The sequence below is a fragment of the Salmo salar genome, chromosome 10 (genome assembly GCF_965601325.2).
Source record: "Salmo salar chromosome 10, fSalSal1, whole genome shotgun sequence".
Lineage (NCBI taxonomy): Eukaryota > Metazoa > Chordata > Actinopteri > Salmoniformes > Salmonidae > Salmo > Salmo salar.
The window spans coordinates 2077375-2096391 of record NC_138300.1 but is presented as its reverse complement, the minus strand read 5'-3'; the positions used below and the strand labels follow the sequence as shown (position 1 = coordinate 2096391).

At 44.1% G+C, this 19017-nt stretch overlaps 1 protein-coding gene across 1 annotated transcript in view; it reads left to right on the top strand.

Annotated features, from left to right (window-relative positions):
• oca2 (oculocutaneous albinism II) overlaps positions 1-19017 on the top strand; it is a 306618-nt gene that overhangs the window by 278965 nt on the left and 8636 nt on the right. The window contains exon 23 of the mRNA XM_045687206.2: positions 346-439. Coding sequence (XP_045543162.1) covers positions 346-439 — 94 coding nt within the window. The remainder of the gene's footprint in view (positions 1-345; positions 440-19017) is intronic.

The window sequence follows — 19017 nt, the reverse complement described above, 5'->3', positions numbered from 1 at the left end:
ACATGAGCACATAACCCGTATGACCACACGATTTAAAACAGGCACAGGTTTCATAAATTCACATATAATGATTAAATATTCACTTACTTTTTGAAAATCTTCCTCTGATTTGTCATCCAAAGGGTCCCAGCTATAACATGTAGTGTCGTTTTGTTAGATAAAATCCTTCTTTATATCCCAAAAAGTCCCTTTAGTTGGCGCCATCAATTTGAGTAATCCACGGGTTATTAAACCTGTGGAACAGAAAACAAGATTGTTTTTCACAGTAGAATAAACAATACGACCGTTTGTATACTATATCCGTGTATTGAACATTTCACTGTTAACTCTTTGTTGTGTCCGTAGGAAACGGAACGTTGATTGGTGCGTCGGCCAATGTGGTGTGTGCAGGCATCGCTGAACAACATGGCTACGGCTTCTCCTTCATGGAATTCTTCAGGTTGGTGCTCCTCTGTAAAACCTCACACAGCAGTCTCTGTGATCATATTAGACACTAAAACTACGTTTTAACTTACAAATAGGCAGGTCTGAAGTTGATAAATAAAAATCCATATGAGCACCACAAAGCCTAATTTACCCATGCTCTAACAAGGCTTTCCAGCCCTCTATATGTAGATTGTCTTGTTGATATATTTGATAGTAGATTGTCTCCGGCAGTTTGTGACCCAGACCAGAGCCATGTATTTCTAAATAAGTGGCTCTTCCAAAACCACCTCTCCTTTGAGAGAGGGGTGCTGTCTGTCTGTTTGTTTACACAGCAGCTTGGTCAATACATCTAGGTACCAATAAGGCCTCTGCTTGTGGCAAATTGCCACAGACAGGAGAGAGGCCACAGGAAATAGGGCTTACACAATGATACAGACAGGAGACAGGCCACAGGAAATACGGCTTACACAATGATACAGACAAGAGACAGGCCACAGGAAATACGGCTTACACAATGATACAGACCAGAGACAGGCCACAGGAAATAGGGCTTACACAATGATACAGCCCGGAGAGAGGCCACAGGAAATAGGGCTTACACAATGATACAGACAGGAGAGAGGCCACAGGAAATAGGGCTTACACAATGATACAGGCAGGAGAGAGACCACAGGAAATAGGGCTTACACAATGATACAGACCGGAGAGAGACCACAGGAAATAGGGCTTACACAATGATACAGACAGGAGAGAGGCTACAGGAAATAGGGCTTACACAATGATACAGGCAGGAGAGAGACCACAGGAAATAGGGGCTTACACAATGATACAGACCGGAGAGAGACCACAGGAAATAGGGCTTACACAATGATACAGACAGGAGAGAGGCCACAGGAAATAGGGCTTACACAACGATACAGACAGGAGAGAGGCCACAGGAAATGTTTGTATTTATTATGGATCCTCTGCCAAGACAGCAGCTACTCTTCCTGGGGTCCGGCAAAATTAAGGCAGTTATACAATTTATTCATTACAGAATTCACAACACGCTAAGTGTGTGCCCTCAGGCCTCTACTCCACTACCACATATCTACAATGCAAAATCCATGTGTATGTGTGTGTATAGTGCGTATGTTATCATGTGTGTGTATGCGTGTGTGTTTGTGCTTCACTGTCCCCACTATTCCATAAGGTGTATTTTTACCTGCTTTTTAAAATCTGATTCTACTGCTGCATCAGTTATCTGATGTGGAATAGAGTTCCATGTAGTCATGGCTGTATGTAGTACTGTATGTAGCAGGGAAGGCTGTATGTAGCCTTCCCTGTAGCTCAGTTGGTAGAGCATGGTGTTTGCAACGCCAGGGTTGTGGGTTCGATTCCCACGGGGGGCCAGCAAAAAAAAATGTATGAAATTGTATGAAATGTATGCATTCACTACTGTAAGTCGCTCTGGATAAGAGCGTCTGCTAAATGACTAAAATGTAAATGTAAAAATGTACTGTGCGCCTCCCATAGTCTGTTCTGGACTTGGGGACTGTAAAGAGACCTCTGGTGTGGGGTATGCATGGGTGTCTGAGCTAGTATTTTAAATAGACAGCTTCAGCTTGTCAACACCTCTTACAAAACCCTTTTTTTATTTTATTTAACTAGGCAAGTCAGTTAAGAACAAATTCCTATCTACAATGACAGCCTACCAGGGAACAGTGGGTTAACTGCCTTGTTCAGGGGCAGAACGACAGATTTTTACCTTATCGGCTTGGGGATTCGATCCAGCAACCTTTCGGTTACTAGTCCAACGCTCTAACCACTAGGCTACCTGCCACCCCAAGTAATGATTATGTCAATCTCTCTTCCACTTTGAGCCATGAGAGATTGACATGCATGTCATTAATGTTAGCTCTCCGTGTACTTTTAAGGGCCAGCCGTGCTGCCCTGTTCTGAGCCAAGTCCCTCTTTGTGGCACCTGACCACACCACTGAACCGTAGTCCAGATGCGTTAAAACCAGGGCCTGTAGGACCTGCCTTGATGATAGTGTTAAGAAGGCAGAGCAGCACTTTATTATGGACAGACTTACATTTACATTTTACATTTTAGTCATTTAGCAGACGCTCTTATCTGGAGCGACTTAGAATAGTGAATGCATACATTTCATTTCATTTCATGCATTTTTTTTTTGTACTAGCCCCCTGTGGGAATCGAACCCACAACCCTGGCGTTGCACACATGATGCTGGCGTTGCAAACACCATGCTCTACCAACTGAGCCACAGGGAAGACTTCTCCCCACCTTAGCTACTGTTGTCTCAATATGTTTTAACCATGACAGTTTTCATTCCAGGGTTACTCCAATAAGTTTAGTCACCTCAACTTGCTCAATTTCCACATTATTCATTATGAGATGTAGTTGAGGTTTAGTGAATGATTTGTCCCAAATAAAATGCTTTTAGTTTAGAATGTATTTAGGACTAATTTACTATTTGCTACTCATTCTGAAACTAACTGCAGCTCTTTGTTAAGTGTTGCAGTCATTTCAGTTGCTGTAGTAGCTGACGTGTATAGTGTTGAGTCATCCGCATACATAGACACACTGGCGTTATTCAAAGCCAGTGGCATGTCGTTAGTAAAGATTGAAAAAAAGCAAGGGGCCTAGACAGCTGCCCTGGGGAATTCCTGCTTCTACCTGGATTAAGTTGGAGAGGCTTCCATTAAAGAACACCCTCTGTGTTCTGTCAGACAAGTAGCTCTTTATCCACATTATAGCAGGGGGTGTAAAGCCATTATAGCAGGGGGTGTAAATAAATAACACATACAGTTTGTCAGAAGTTTACATACACTTGGGTCAGAGTCATTAAAACCTGTTTTTCAACCACTCCACAAATGTCTTGTTAACAAACTATAGTTTTGGCAAGTCGGTTAGGACATCTACTTGGTGCATGACACAAGTCATTTTTCCAACAATTGTTTACAGACAGATTATTTCACTTATAATTCACTGTATCACAATTCCAGTGGGTCAGAAGTTTACATACACTAAGTTGACTGTGCCTTGGAAAATTACAGAAAATTATGTCATGGCTTTAGAAGCTTCTGACAGGCTAATTGACATCATTTCAGTCAATTGGAGGTGTACCTGTGGATGTATTTCAAGGCCTACCTTCAAACTCAGTGCCTCTTTGCTTGACATCATGGGAAAATCAAAAGCAATCAGCCAAGACCTCAGAAATAACATTGTAGACCTCCACAAGTCTGGTTCATCCTTGGGAGCAATTTCCAAATGCCTGAAGGTACCACGTTCATCTGTATAAACACCATGGGACCATGCAGACGTCATACCGCTCAGGAAGGAGACGCGTTCTGTCTCCTAGAGATGAACATACTTTGGTGCAAAAAGTGTAAATCAATCCCAGAACAACAGCAAAGGACCTTGTGAAGATGCTGGAGGAGACAGGTACAAAAGTATCTTTATCCACAGTAAAACGAATCCTATATTGACATAACCTGAAAGGCCGCTCAGCAAGGAAGAAGCCACTGCTCCAAAACCGCCATAAAAAAGCCAGACTACGGTTTGCAACTGCACATGGGGACAAAGATCGTACTTTTTGGAGAAATGTCCTCTGGTCTGATGGAACAAAAATAGAACTGTTTGGCCATAATGACCATCGTTATGTTTTGATCCCAACCATGAAGCACGGGGGTGGCAGCATCATGTTGTGGGGGTGCTTTGCTGCAGGAGGGACTGGTGCACTTCACAAAATAGATGGTATCATGAGGTAGGAAAATTATGTGGATATATTGAAGCAACATCTCAAGACATCAGTCAGGAAGTTAAAGCTTGGTCGCAAATGGGTCTTCCAAATGGACAATGACCCCAAGCATACTTCCAAAGTTGTGGCAAAATGGCTTAAGGACAACAAAGTCAATGTATTGGAGTGGCCATCACAAAGCCCTGACCTCAATCCCATAGAAAATGTGTTGGCAGAACTGAAAAAGCTTGTGCGAGCAAGGAGGCCTACAAACCTGACTCAGTTACACCAGCTCTGTCAGGAGGAATGGGCCAAAATTCACCCAACTTATTGTGGGAAGCTTGTGGAAGGCTACCTGAAACATTTGACCCAAGTTCAACAATTACAGACAATGCTACCAACTACTAATTGACTGTATGTAAACTTTCTGATCCACTGGGAATGTGATGAAAGAAACAAAAGCTGAAATAAATCATTCTCTCTACTGTTATTATGACATTTCACATTCTTAAAATAAAGTGGTGATCCATACTGACCTAAGACAGGGTATTTTTACTAGGATTAAATTGTCAGGAATTGTGAAAAACTCAGTTTAAATGTATTTGGCTAATGTGTATGTAAACTTCTGACTTCAACTGTATGTTTTTCCAGCAACAGAATATGATCGATAATGTAAAAAGCTGCACTGAAGTCTAACAAGACAGCCCCCACAATTAGTTTATCATCAATTTCTCTCAGCCAATCATCGGTCATTTTTGTAAGTACCGTGCTTATCGAGTTTCCTTCCCTATATGCGTGCTGAAAGTCTTTTGTCAATTTTGTTTATTGTGAAATAGCATTGTATCTGGTCAAACACCATTTTTTTTCCCCCCAGAAGTTTACTAACGGTTGCTGGCATGTCATGCCTAAATGTTTTTATCTTGCCAATGAAAAAGTCATTAAAGTACTTGGCAATATCAGTGGGTTTTGGGATAAATGAGCCATCTGATTCAGTGAATGATGGACCCGAATTGGCTTTTTTCCCCCAAATTTAATTGAACCTGCTCCAAAGCTTTTTACTATCAGTCTTTATATCATTTTTCTTTGTTTCATAGTATAGTTTACAGACAGGAGAGTTGCATCCCTCCTCTCCTCCTCCTGGCTGTATCTTTGCGTAAGCACTTTCTTCTGTGGCCTTTGTCTTGTCCTGTCCTGCTGTGCATCTTGGGTAAAAGAATACGGCTCAGCAGAAAGTGACTCACCTGTCTAAAAGGTGACCTCGGCCTATAATGTTATGAGAGTTTAGTCTCTTCCTGTCTCTAGGGATGACCTTTTTTTTATTTTTTATGATGAGTCCTCAGACAGACCAGGTTAGGCACCATCCTGCATGTATTATACAGAAAATGAACTTGTTTGCTTATTCAAGGTTTAAAAAAAGCTTGTAATTTCCACTTTAAAATGTCAGAATTGATTGGTCCTCAAAATGTATCTACCCATACAAAATGTCCACTTTTATTATAACCCACGTAGTAATGCATATTTCATGATGCGGCACGATTATTTTCCTGCTGTGAGAAACTGGTCAAATGAAGATCCTATGTCTCATCTCCATTAATGTGTGGAACGTTCCAGAAATGTTTTCTCAGAACCAATTTAATAAAGCTGGAATCAGTAGTTGCTACATCCATTTTATTTATTCTTATAAATTCATTATATATTCACTCATTGTTTCTTGAAGAATGTAACTTAGAAATGCTTCATGATCTTATTTCAACTGTTGTACCCCGTCAGAACCCAAAATAGAAGCTCGTTTTACTCCAATGTTTGTAAACAATGTAAACGTATACAAAACACTATTTAGCTTCAAAACTATAATATTTTTTTTTAGCATGAATGGTCAGTCCTTGCATCCATAGCGCTATGAATTAGACAGTGGTTTCATTTCTTCAGCCCCATCCCTCAGTTTTCATTTTTTATTATCAAAATACAGGCATGGTGACCACTTTGTAATGGTTTCAATTAAGGATTCTAGCTTTAATTGAATCCAGACATGATTGATGAACAATGTTTATGGAACATTATTAGAACATTAGGGGACGTTATTGGAACGTTACTGGAACGTTAGGGGACGTTATTGGAAAGTTAGGGGACGTTATTGGAACAATCATGTCATAACGTCAACTCTATAAATCTCTGAGAGCAATGTGGGAATCTTCCCTGCTTGTTGTTATGGGTGTTTTAATAACATCTCCAACGTTAGCAGAACGTTCTTGTAATGTTTTCTCAGAACCACTTTTATTGTCCACACAATTGTATGGTCTCAAAACATTACTGGTACATTGTGTCATTAACATTACCTGGAAACGTAATTTGAACATTTGGGGAATGTTCTGTGGTGGTTGTTAGGAGAACATTCCAAGGATATTTCATTTAAAACATAAAAAACAAAAAACAGAATTTTTAATGTCAAAAACAACCTTCAATATAACTTAATGGGAATCTTAGCTAATGTTCTGGGAGTGTTCGCAGTTTGCTGGCTAGTGACAGCTTGGTACGGGAGCTTGTCATTATATAAATGTAGACTTTTGCCTCTAACAGTATGATCACATGAAACTCACAGTGACGCTTTAATTCTAGACCATAACACAGGGGACCTCTTCAGCGGCATGTACTTAACATACTGACACAGGCTACAGACACAGGCTACAGACACAGGCCACAGACACAGGCTACAGACACAGGCTACTGACACAGGCTACTGACACAGGCTACGGACACAGGCTACGGACACAGGCTACGGACACAGGCTACGGACACAGGCTACAGACACAGGCAACAGACACAGGCTACAGACACAGGCTACAGACACAGGCTACAGACACAGGCTACTGACACACGCTACATACACAGGCTACTGACACAGGCTACTGACACAGGCCACTGACACAGGCTACAGACGTAGGCTACAGACACAGGCCACAGACACAGGCTACGGACACAGGCTACGGACACAGGCTACGGACACAGGCTACGGACACAGGCTACGGACACAGGCTACAGACACAGGCTACAGACACAGGCCACTGGCACAGGCTACTGGCACAGGCTACAGACACAGGCTACAGACACAGGCTACTGACACAGGCTACTGACACAGGCCACAGACGTAGGCTACAGACACAGGCCACGGACACAGGCCACGGACACAGGCCACGGACACAGGCTACGGACACAGGCTACGGACACAGGCTACGGACACAGGCTACAGACACAGGCTACAGACACAGGCCACTGGCACAGGCTACAGACACAGGCTACAGACACAGGCTACAGACACAGGCTACAGACACAGGCCACAGACACAGGCCACAGACACAGGCCACAGACACAGGCCACAGACACAGGCCACAGGCCACAGACACAGGCTACAGACACATGCTACAGACACATGCTACAGACACATGCTACAGACACAGGCCACAGACACAGGCCACTGACACAGGCTACTGACACAGGCTACTGACACAGGCTACAGACACAGGCTACGGACACAGGCTACGGACACAGGCTACAGACACAGACACAGGCCACAGGCTACAGACACAGGCTACAGACACAGGCCACTGGCACATGCTACAGACACAGGCTACAGACACAGGCTACAGACACAGGCTACAGACACAGGCCACAGACACAGGCCACAGACACAGGCCACAGACACAGGCCACAGACACAGGCTACTGGCAAAGGCTACTGGCACAGGCCACAGACACAGGCTACGGACACAGGCCACAGACACAGGCTACAGACACAGGCCACAGATACAGGCCACAGACACAGGCCACAGACACAGGCCACAGACACAGGCCACAGGCTACAGACACAGGCTACAGACACATGCTACAGACACATGCTACAGACACAGGCTACAGACGCAGGCTACAGACGCAGGCCACAGACGCAGGCCACAGACGCAGGCCACAGACGCAGGCCACAGACGCAGGCTACAGACGCAGGCTACAGACGCAGACTAGTATAACTTTGACAGCTGTGTTTAGTTGTATTGTCTACTCATCAGAAAGTGTAACAGACAGGCAGGACAGACAGGACAGACAGGCATACAGGCAGGACAGGCAGGACAGACAGGACAGACAGACAGGACAGACAGGACAGACAGGCATACAGGACAGACAGACCAGACAGACCAGACCAGACAGACAGACAGACAGACAGACAGACAGACAGACAGACAGACAGACAGACAGACAGACAGGACAGCAGTGCTGTGGGTCCTGACTTTGATTAGCAGACCCTTCATATAGTGCATGGGAATGAATATTGACCCAGTTTCTCCTTCATTTTATTCATAGCTATGGTGTTTAGTAACATTGTGATAGTGTTGCGTCATGGCTGGGATCCCTGCTCTGTCTCACTGGCCTAATAAGAGTCCATGTAATTACATGTGGCCCACCTGGGAAAGCTGACCGGCCTGGCTATGGGATAGTTCTGTGGCACAGGTCTGTCTGGTTCAGGTTCCTACGCAGGTGTATTTCCGAACTGAAACACAGAGATCTCGCTTTGAGCAATACGGGTGTCTGGAGAGCTCTCTGTTGTAAATACCCCACCCACCCCTCTATTCACTCTCCCATTTGCACTCTCTCTCTTTCTCTCTCTTTCTCTCTCTGTCTGTCTGTCTGTCTGTCTGTCTGTCTGTCTGTCTGTCTGTCTGTCTGTCTGTCTGTCTGTCTGTCTGTCTGTCTGTCTGTCTGTCTGTCTGTCTGTCTCGCTCTCTCTGTCTCTCTCTCTCTCTCTCTCTCTCTCTCTCTCTCTCTCTCTCTCTCTCCTCTGTCTTTCTGTCTCGCTCTGTCTCGCTCTCTCTGTCTCGCTTTCTCTGTGTGTCTCTCTCTCTCTGTCTGTCTGTTTTCTCTTTTTTGGCATGGGAAACATGTTTACATTGCCAAAGCAAGTGAAATAGACAAACAAAAGTTCAATAAACAAGGGAAATAAACAATCAGAAATGAACAAAAGTTTGAAGAGAATATAGACATTTCAAAAAGAGAAAATCAATAACCAAGTTAGTATACACTATATATACAGCAGTATGTGGACACCCCTTCAAATGAGTGGATTTGGCTATTTCAGCCAAACCAAGCTGTATAAAATCTCCAAAGACAAACATTGGCAGTAGAACGGCCTTCCTTTATGAGCTCAGTGACTTTCAACGTGGCACCGTCATAGGATGTCACCTTTCCAAACAAGTCAGTTTGTCAAATTTCTGCCCTGCTAGAGCTGCCGCCCAGGTCAACTGTAAGTGTTGTTATTGTGAAGTGGAAACATCTAGGAGCAACAATGGCTCAGCCGCGAAGTGGTAGGCCACGGAAGCTCACAGAATGAGACTGCCGAAATACTGAAATCGTCTGTCCTCGGGTTGCAACGCTCACTACCGAGTTCCAAACTGCCTCTGGAAGCAACATCAGCACAATAACTGTTCGTAGGGAGCTTCATGAAATGGGTTTCCATGGCCGAGCAGCCACACACAAGCCTAAGATCACCATGCACAATGCCAAGCGTCGGTTGGAGTGGTGTAAAGCTCGCTGACATTGGACTCTGGAGCAGTGGAAACACCTTCTCTGGAGTGATGAATCACGCTTCACCATCTGGCAGTCCTGTTAATTAATCTGGGTTTGGCGGATGCCAGGAGAACGCTACCGGCCCCAATGCATAGTGCCAACTTTAAAGTTGGTCTGGGATTGTTTTTCATGGTTCGGGCCCCATAGTTTTAGTGAAGTGAAATATTAACGCTACAGTAAACATTGACATTCTAGACGATTCTGTGCTTCCAACTTTGTGGCAACAGTTTGGGGGAAAGGCCCTTTCCTGTTTCAGCATGACAATGCCCCCGTGCACAAAGCGAGATCCATACAGAAATTGTTTGTCTAGATCAGTATGGAAGAACTTGACTGGCCTGCACAGAGCCCTGACCTCAACCCCATCGAACACCATTGTGATGAATTGGAACGCCGACTGTGAGCCAGGCATAATCGCCCAACATCAGTGGCCAACCTCACCTTGTTGCCGAATGGAAGCAAGTCCCCGCAACAATGTTCCAACATCGAGTGGAAAGCCTTCCCAGAAGAGTAGAGACTGTTATAAAGCAGCAAAGGGGGGGACCAACTCCATATTAATGACTTCCCAGAAGAGTGGAGGCTGTTATAGCAGCAAAGGTGGGGACCAACTCCATATTAATGACTTCCCAGAAGAGTGGAGGCTGTTATAGCAGCAAAGGGGGGACCAACTCCATATTAATGACTTCCCAGAAGAGTGGAGGCTGTTATAGCAGCAAAGGGGGGACCAACTCCATATTAATGACTTCCTTGAAGAGTGGAGGCTGTTATAGCAGTAAGGGAAAACCCCCCTGATTTGGACACCGCGGATTTTCATACAGCAAATGATACCCAAGTCTACACCCAAGGGTCAGATTTTGATAATATGATTTTTTTTTTGAAAACTTATCAACCCTTAAAAAAGTGGTTTCTGGACCGTTTTTTGAATTTTTTTCGATTGTTATGTCAATTACACATGTATAAGAGCTGTATGAACATGCTTATGACGTTTTTTATTGACGTCGTTTTTTGGGTTGCTTTTGCTTGTGCACAAGGCATATGTTTTGTGCATTTTGAATATGATTTCATAGGAAAAAAGTGACTTTTTTTTTTCATTGTTTTTGCAAAATGACATGTCCAATGCTTTTTTTTGTCAATTATGAAAGTATTGAATGTGCCAAATCACAGCAGATATCCAATAGATGGCTAGAGCTCTCCGCAGTGAATTTTCATATTGCAAATGTAACACAATTCAAGACCCAAGAGTCAAATTATGAAAAAAATGACATATTTTTTGAAAACTTTTCAACCCCTTAAAGAGTGGTTTCTGGACCGTTTTTCGAAAGTTTTTCAATTTTTATGTCAATTACACATGTATAAGAGCTGTATGGACATACATTTGACATATTTAATTGACATAATTTTTTGGGTTGTTTTTGCTTGTGCATAAGGCATATGTTTTGTGCATTTGGAATATGATTTCATAGGAAGTTAAAAGTGACATATTTGCTTGTGCATAAGGCATATGTTTTGTGCATTTGGAATATGATTTCATAGGAAGTCAAAAGTGACATATTTGCTTGTGCATAAGGCATATGATTTGTGCATTTGGAATATGATTTCATAGGAAGTCAAAAGTGACATATTTTTTTCTTTTTTTTGCCAAATGCCATTAGAAATGTGCAAATGAAATGTCCAATTCTTTTTTTGTCAATTATACGTGTATGAAAGTATTGAATGTGCCAAATCAGGATTTTTGTCCGTTTGCCATGTACGATCATAGGAAGTCGGTTTCCAAACCCAAAAGTCAGTGAACCATAGTCCAAATGGCATTTATACTGCCCAAATGATATATAGCCCTATGTTAAGCCATGAATCAATGCAGACAGTCTACTTGTCATGTATGATGAGGGAGAAGTGGGACTCTGTTGCTTTAAACATTTTTAACGAATTTGACATGCTCAGAATGCATAATTGACTGGCCCGATGATCTCGGGATGGCCGTGCAGTGACTGTGGTTCCTCTCCATCGCTCGTTGTGTTGATTTCATCATGTCAACTTTGGTGATATTTTTTGCTGTTGAATCATATTGCAAATGCACGTTACATTTGCAATATTGCGCGTTACGTTTGCAATATGATTCAATGGGCATTTAGCATCACGAATTTATGCATGCTCAAAAAAACTGCAGAAATGCATAATTGACTGGCCCGATGAACTCGGGATGGCTGGGCAGTGACTGTGGTTCCTCTCCATTGCTCGTCACCCAGCAGTCAGCGTCCATCAGTCAATTAGATGTCACTCTGACACCAAACTGATACCATCTGACACCAAATCAACTTTTTCCAACTTGTATAGAAGCCAACTATCACATATGTCAGAGAAGGCCCATAATTCACAGTGCTTTCAATTTTAACCATAAAAAACCATAAAACACATAGTTACATTATAGCTGCGGGTCCAGCTCTGAGAATATGTGTAGGCCTATGTGAGGCGACCCCGAATCCCAAGTTTCGGCTCGATAGGTCATTCGGTGCCCGAGCAATGGCCTTAATTGGTGCTGAAAATCCACATTTTCAGGGCGTTACTACGGGGTCCCTGAATGAGCTATCGGACAGAGACATTGGAGTCCATCTCTATGGGCCGAGGCGGTTTCAATGCACCTAGTCTTGCGACTCTGGGACATTTCTACATGTCGCCATGTCCGTGATATTCAAAATGAATTGAACATATTGCAAATGCACGAGGCGGTTTCTCGGTCTGAGAACCTTCTAGAGCCACATAAATCACCGTGCACTATCGACTTGAGCTCTAGAACAGGTTTCTAAAATTTCAGAGCTCTAGGTCTGACAGTTCTTGAATCGTTTGAACGAAAATAACTATTGAAGGCGGTATAAGCCTCTAAGCCCCACACTATGTCCCTATGGACAAATTGTGTGTGTGTTTCAGTTTTTTTTGCAAAAAGAATAGACACACGTTGTGTTTGGGGTAGGGATATACAGAATCCTGAATATGAAGTCTCTACCTTAAGAATTGACTGAATGACAGATGGTTGAGTTGCGTGATTTTCACTATGTGCAGGTTAAATGACAATAGCTCTTGGCTGTTTTTAACCACTTCCGGTTGTCACAGGAATCTCTTACTCAACAGACGTTGTCTTTGGGGTAGACATAAACAGAATCCTGAATATGAAGTCTCTACCTTAAGAATTGACTGAATGACAGATGGTTGAGTTGCGTGATTTTCACTATGTGCAGGTTAAATGACAATAGCTCTAGGCTGTTTTTAACCTCTATGGGCTAGGCGGGACGAATTCGTCCCACCTACGTAACAGCCACTTGAAGCCTGTGGCGCGATTTTCAAAACCTTAAAAATCCTATTACTTCAATTTCTCAAACATATGACTATTTTACAGCTATTTAAAGACAAGACTCTCGTTAATCTAACCACACTGTCCGATTTCAAAAAGGCTTTACAACGAAAGCAAAACATTAGATTATGTCAGCAGAGTACCAAGCCAGAAATAATCAGACACCCATTTTTCAAGCTAGCATATAATGTCACAAAAACCCAGAAGACAGCTAAATGCAACACTAACCTTTGATGATCTTCATCAGATGACAACCCTAGGACATTATGTTATACAATACATGCATGTTTTGTTCAATCAAGTTCATATTTATATCAAAAACCAGCTTTTTACATTAGCATGTGACGTTCAGAACTAGCATACCCCCGCAAACTTCCGGGGAATTCGCTAACATTTTACTAAATTACTCACGATAAACGTTCACAAAAAGCATAACAATTATTTTAAGAATTATAGATACAGACCTCCTCTATGCACTCGATATGTCCGATTTTAAAATAGCTTTTTGGTGAAAGCACATTTTGCAATATTCTAAGTACATAACCCAGGCATCACGGGCTAGCTATTTAGACACCCGGCAAGTTTAGCACTCACCATAATCATATTTACTATTATAAAAGTTTGATTACCTTTTGTTGTCTTCGTCAGAATGCACTCCCAGGACTGCTACTTCAATAACAAATGTTGGTTTGGTCCAAAATAATCCATCGTTATATCCGAATAGCGGCGTTTTGTTCGTGCGTTCCAGACACTATCCGAAATGGTAAAGAAGGGTCGTGCGCATGGCGCAATTCGTGACAAAAAAAATCTAAATATTCCATTACCGTACTTCGAAGCATGTCAACCGCTGTTTAAAATCAATTTTTATGCCATTTTTCTCGTAGAAAAGCGATAATATTCCGACCGGGAATCTCCTTTTCGGCAAACAGAGGAAAAAATCACAAAGACGGGGGCGGTCAGGTCACGCGCCTTAGCCCAGAGTCCCTTGATCGGCCACTTGAGAAAGGCGATAATGTGTTTCAGCCTGGGGCTGGGATGACGACATTCAGGTTTTTCCCGGGCTCTGAGCGCCTATGGACGACGTAGGAAGTGTCACGTTAGAGCAGAGATCCTTAGTAAAAGATAGAGATGGCAAAGAAGTTCCAGAAATGGTCAGACAGGCCACTTCCTGTAAAGGAATCTCTCAGGTTTTGACCTGCCATTTGAGTTCTGTTATACTCACAGACACCATTCAAACAGTTTTAGAAACTTTAGGGTGTTTCCCAGATCGGGAGGACCTCAGGAACGCTCCTGAGGTTGAATTGTGCTTCTAACCCTAACGGTTCTCTCACTGTCACCCAAAAGCACTTGACATATTGGTGCAGGCATCATTTTGGGCCTAGTTTTCTCACGGTCACTGCGCTCAGCCCGAGCGAGCTACCGTCAAGCGGGGCGTCTCATTGAACTCGGCACAGCCTAGACATAATGGTAATGCCATTGCAGGCTCTTTGTGTCTTTAAGCACCGCACTGTGTCACTCCGTCCTTGCTGTGTGTGTGAGAGAGCTTTCTTTGACATCTGATTGGATATATGACTGAATTACAGTTCATGAGGGTTGCCTAGTCACACATATGAAGTTGTGGAAAGATCTGACCTTTTTAACCCTTCAAAACAGCCCCTATGACACCATTATAAGGCACTTCTGGTTGACACAGGAATCTGAACGTTAGGCTCTTATAGAATATTGAGTTTTAGGTCTTTATGTTAAGAACTGACTTATTTACAGAGGGTTGAACAAGTGTGTGTTGTTTCAGAAAATCACAGAAAATCACAGAAATCTCGCAGAGCTCCGAAACCCGCCTTAACGGACTCATCTGAACACGCTGCAACTGGATATGTAACTTTTTTGATAAAAAACCCTCCTATTGTTGAATATCACCAATGTGTCATTGTACAATTTCTCTGAAATTAACATTGGTAAATGCATGGTTCCTTTTCTCCTGACATCGTAGGCTCATTTAGTTTGATGTGAAGCGGTCAAATCAGCACTCTATTTTCCTGTTTGACTTTCAATCCCAGAAAAATTGCCTTAACTCGAAAAGCGTCGAGGCCTCGACTCCATCCTGTTCGGGGCCAACTGCCCATTATGCCAAACCCACGCTGCCTGAGTTTCGTCTTCGAATTCTTTTCCGTTTAGGAGAAAAAGCCGTGTCGTGATTGGTGATATATGTTACATTTGCAATATGATTCCATTCGCCCTCCCGTGGAATAATCCGGAACTGCAAAGAAATGACCAAAATTTGAAAATTTCATTAAACGGAAACGGAAGGTCCGAGAGACTCCGTTCGATGACTTCCTGGAAGATCCAGCCCCTGTGAGCGGCCCGACGCCGTCCGCGGATTTATCGGACGTAGTCGGACTTCTAGTAAGGGAGCGTACATTTGCAACATGCACTTTCTCACTAACCACACAGCTGGCGCACGAGAGTTCCCTTCATGTATGCAAAGGGGGGGACCAACTCCATATTAATGACTTCCCTGAAGAGTGGAGGCTGTTATAGCAGCAAAGGGGGGGACCAACTCCATATTAATGACTTCCCTGAAGAGTGGAGGCTGTTATAGCAGCAAAGGGGGGACCAACTCCATATTAATGACTTCCCTGAAGAGTGGAGGCTGTTATAGCAGCAAAGGGGGGACCAACTCCATATTAATGACTTCCTAGAAGAGTGGAGGCTGTTATAGCAGCAAAGGGGGGGACCAACTCCATATTAATGACTTCACAGAAGAGTGGAGGCTGTTATTGCAGCAAAGGTGGGACCAACTCTATATTCATGACTTCCCAGAAGAGTGGAGGCTGTTATAGCAGCAAAGGGGGGACCAACTCCATTTTGGTCATGCAGTTTAGGTTGTTTTTACAATGTTGTTTGTTCTTCACTGGTTACCCTTTCCTTGTGGCAACAGGTAACAAATATTATTGCTGTGGTGGTTGAATCTGGCCAAACCAAGCCACCATGTGTCCATAGGACCTTCAAACTGAACTATGGGCCTCCAATGTAAGTCCGACTATGTTTGTTCATCGTTGATGCACCGATTTAAAACTGGGGCACCAGGTGCGTGAAATGAATGATCAGGTAGAACAGAAAAGCAGAAGTTGAATACTCCTGGTGTAGACCCACCCTGACCCTTACAGTAGACCTAATTAGGGTAATTCTGTCATTCTGCCACTATGTACTGTCATTCTCCTACATATTTAGCAGTAACAAGTTGTCCCAGAGAAGAAGGTGACAGTGATTCCTGCTTGACACTCCAAACTGGGTCTGCATCCCAAATGTCTCCCTATATAGTGCACTACATTTGACTAGGGCACAGAGAGATGAAATCACTCTGGTCAAAAGTAGTGCACTATATAGGGAATAGGGTGCCATTTGGGATGCAAACCTCAACCATGCCTCCTGCTCCTCCTCGACCTCTTCCTTCTCCTCCTGCTCCTCCTCGACCTCGTCCTGCTCCTCCTCTTCCTTCTCCTCCTGCTCCTCCTGCTCCTCCTCGACCTCTTCCTGCTCCTCCTGCTCCTCCTCGACCTCTTCCTGCTCCTCCTCAACCTCTTCCTGCTCCTCCTGCTCCTCCTCGACCTTTTTCTTGCTCCGCCTGCTCCTCCTCGACCTCCTCCTCCTCCTGCTTCTCCTCGACCTCCTCCTGCTCCTCCTGATCCTCCTCGACCTCTTCCTTATCCTCCTCCTCCTCCTCGACCTTTCCCTGCTCCTCCTCGACCTCCTCCGGCTCCTCCGGCTCCTCCTGCTCCTCCTCGACCTCTTCCTTCTCCTCCTCGACCTCTTCCTACTCCTCCTCTTCCTGCTCCTCCTGCTCCTCCTCGACCTCTTCCTTCTCCCCTGCTCCTCCTCGAACTCTCCCTGCTCCTCCTCGACCTCTTCCTTCTCCTCCTGCTCCTCCTGCTCCTCCTCAACCTTTTCCTGCTCCCCCTGCTCCTTCTCGACCTTTTTCTGCTCCTCCTCGACCTCTTCCTTCTCCGCCTGCTCCTCCTCGACCTTTTCCTGCTCCTCCTCGACCTCCTCCTGCTCCTCCTCAACCTTTTCCTGCTCCTCCTGCTCCTCCTCGACCTTTTTCTGCTCCTCCTCGACCTCTTCCTTCTCCGCCTGCTCCTCCTCGACCTTTCCTGCTCCTCCTCGACCTCCTCCTGCTCCTCCTCCTCCTCCTCGACCTTTCCCTGCTCCTCCTCAACCTCTTCCTGCTCCTCCTCCTCCTCCTCGACCTTTTCCTGCTCCTTCTCGACCTCCTCCTGCTCCTCCTCGACCTCTTCCTGCTCTCCCTGCTCCTCCTCGACCTCCTCCGGCTCCTCCTGCTCCTCCTCGACCTCTTCCTGCTCCTTCTGCTCCTCCTCGACCTCTTCCTTCTCCTCCTTCTCCTCCTGCTCCTCCTCGACCTCTTCCTTCTCCTCCTGCTCCTCCTCGACCTCTTCCTGCTCCTCCTCGACCTCTTCCTTCTCCTCCTCGACCTCTTCCTACTACTGCCACCTACTACCATACCCTGTTCAAAGGCACGGACAGTGCATTCGGAAATATTCAGACCCTATACTTTTTCCACATTTTGTTATGTTACAGCCTTATTCTAAAATGCATTTGAAAAAATCCCTCATTAATCTACACACAATGCCCCATAATGACAAAGCGAAAACAGGTTTTTAGAAATGTTTGCAAATGTATTACAAATAAAAAAACAGATACCTTATTTACATAAGTATTCAGACCCTTTGCTATGAGACTCGAAATTGAGCTCCAGTGCCTCCTGTTTCCATTGATCATCCTTAAATGTTTCTACAACTTTAAATTTAATTGATTGGAGATGATTTGGAAAGGCACACACCTGTCTATATAAGGTCCCACAGTTGACTGTGCATGTCATAGCATAAACCAAACCATGATGTTGAAGGAATTGTCTGTAGAGCTCCAAGACAGGATTGTGCCGAGACAGATCTGGGGAAGGGTACCAAAACATTTCTGCAACATTGAACATTGAGCAGTGGCATCCATCATTTTGAAATGGAAGAAGTTTGGAACCACCTAGACTCTTCCTAGAGCTGGCCGCCAGACCAAACTGAGCAATCGGGGGAGAAGGGCCTTGGGCAGGGAGTTGACCAAGAACCCGATGGTCACTCTGACAGAGCTCCAGAGTTCCTCTGTGGAGATGGGAGAACCTTCCAGAAGGACAACCATCTCTGCAGCACTCCACCAATCAGGCCTTTACAGTAGAGTGGCCAGATGGAAGCCACTCCTCAGTAAAAGGCACATGACTTCACGCAAATGACAGGGATTTGGGCCCAATCCCAAGAAAGCAGTATATCCTTCACGTCGGACTCATTAAATAAAAACTATTCTTCCAGTTCGAGTTGAGTATTCGCTGTTTTGATGTCCAGAAGTTATTTTCGGTCATAAGAGACGGTAGCAGCAATATTATGTACAAAATAATAATAAAAAAAAGTTACAAACAACCGGAAAAAACAAACAAAATAGCAGAGTTGGTTAGGAGCATGTAAAATGTCAGCCATCCCCTTTGGCGCCATTCTAACATCAGAGCCCAGACTTGAACCCGATCGAACATCTTTGCAGAGACCTGAAAATAGCTGTGCAGCGACACTCCCCATCCAACCTGACAGAGTTTGAGAGGATCTGCAGAGAAGAATGAGAGAAACTCCCAAAATACAGTTGTGCCAAGCTTGTAGCGTCGTCATGCCCAAGAAGACTCGCGGCTGTAATCGCAGCCAAAGGTGTTTCAACAAAGTACTGCGTAATGGGTCTGAATACTTATGTAAATGTGATATTTCATTATTTAATTTTTTTTATACATTTGCAAACATTTCTAAAAACCTGTTTTTGCTTTGTCATTGTGTGTAGATTGAGGCAA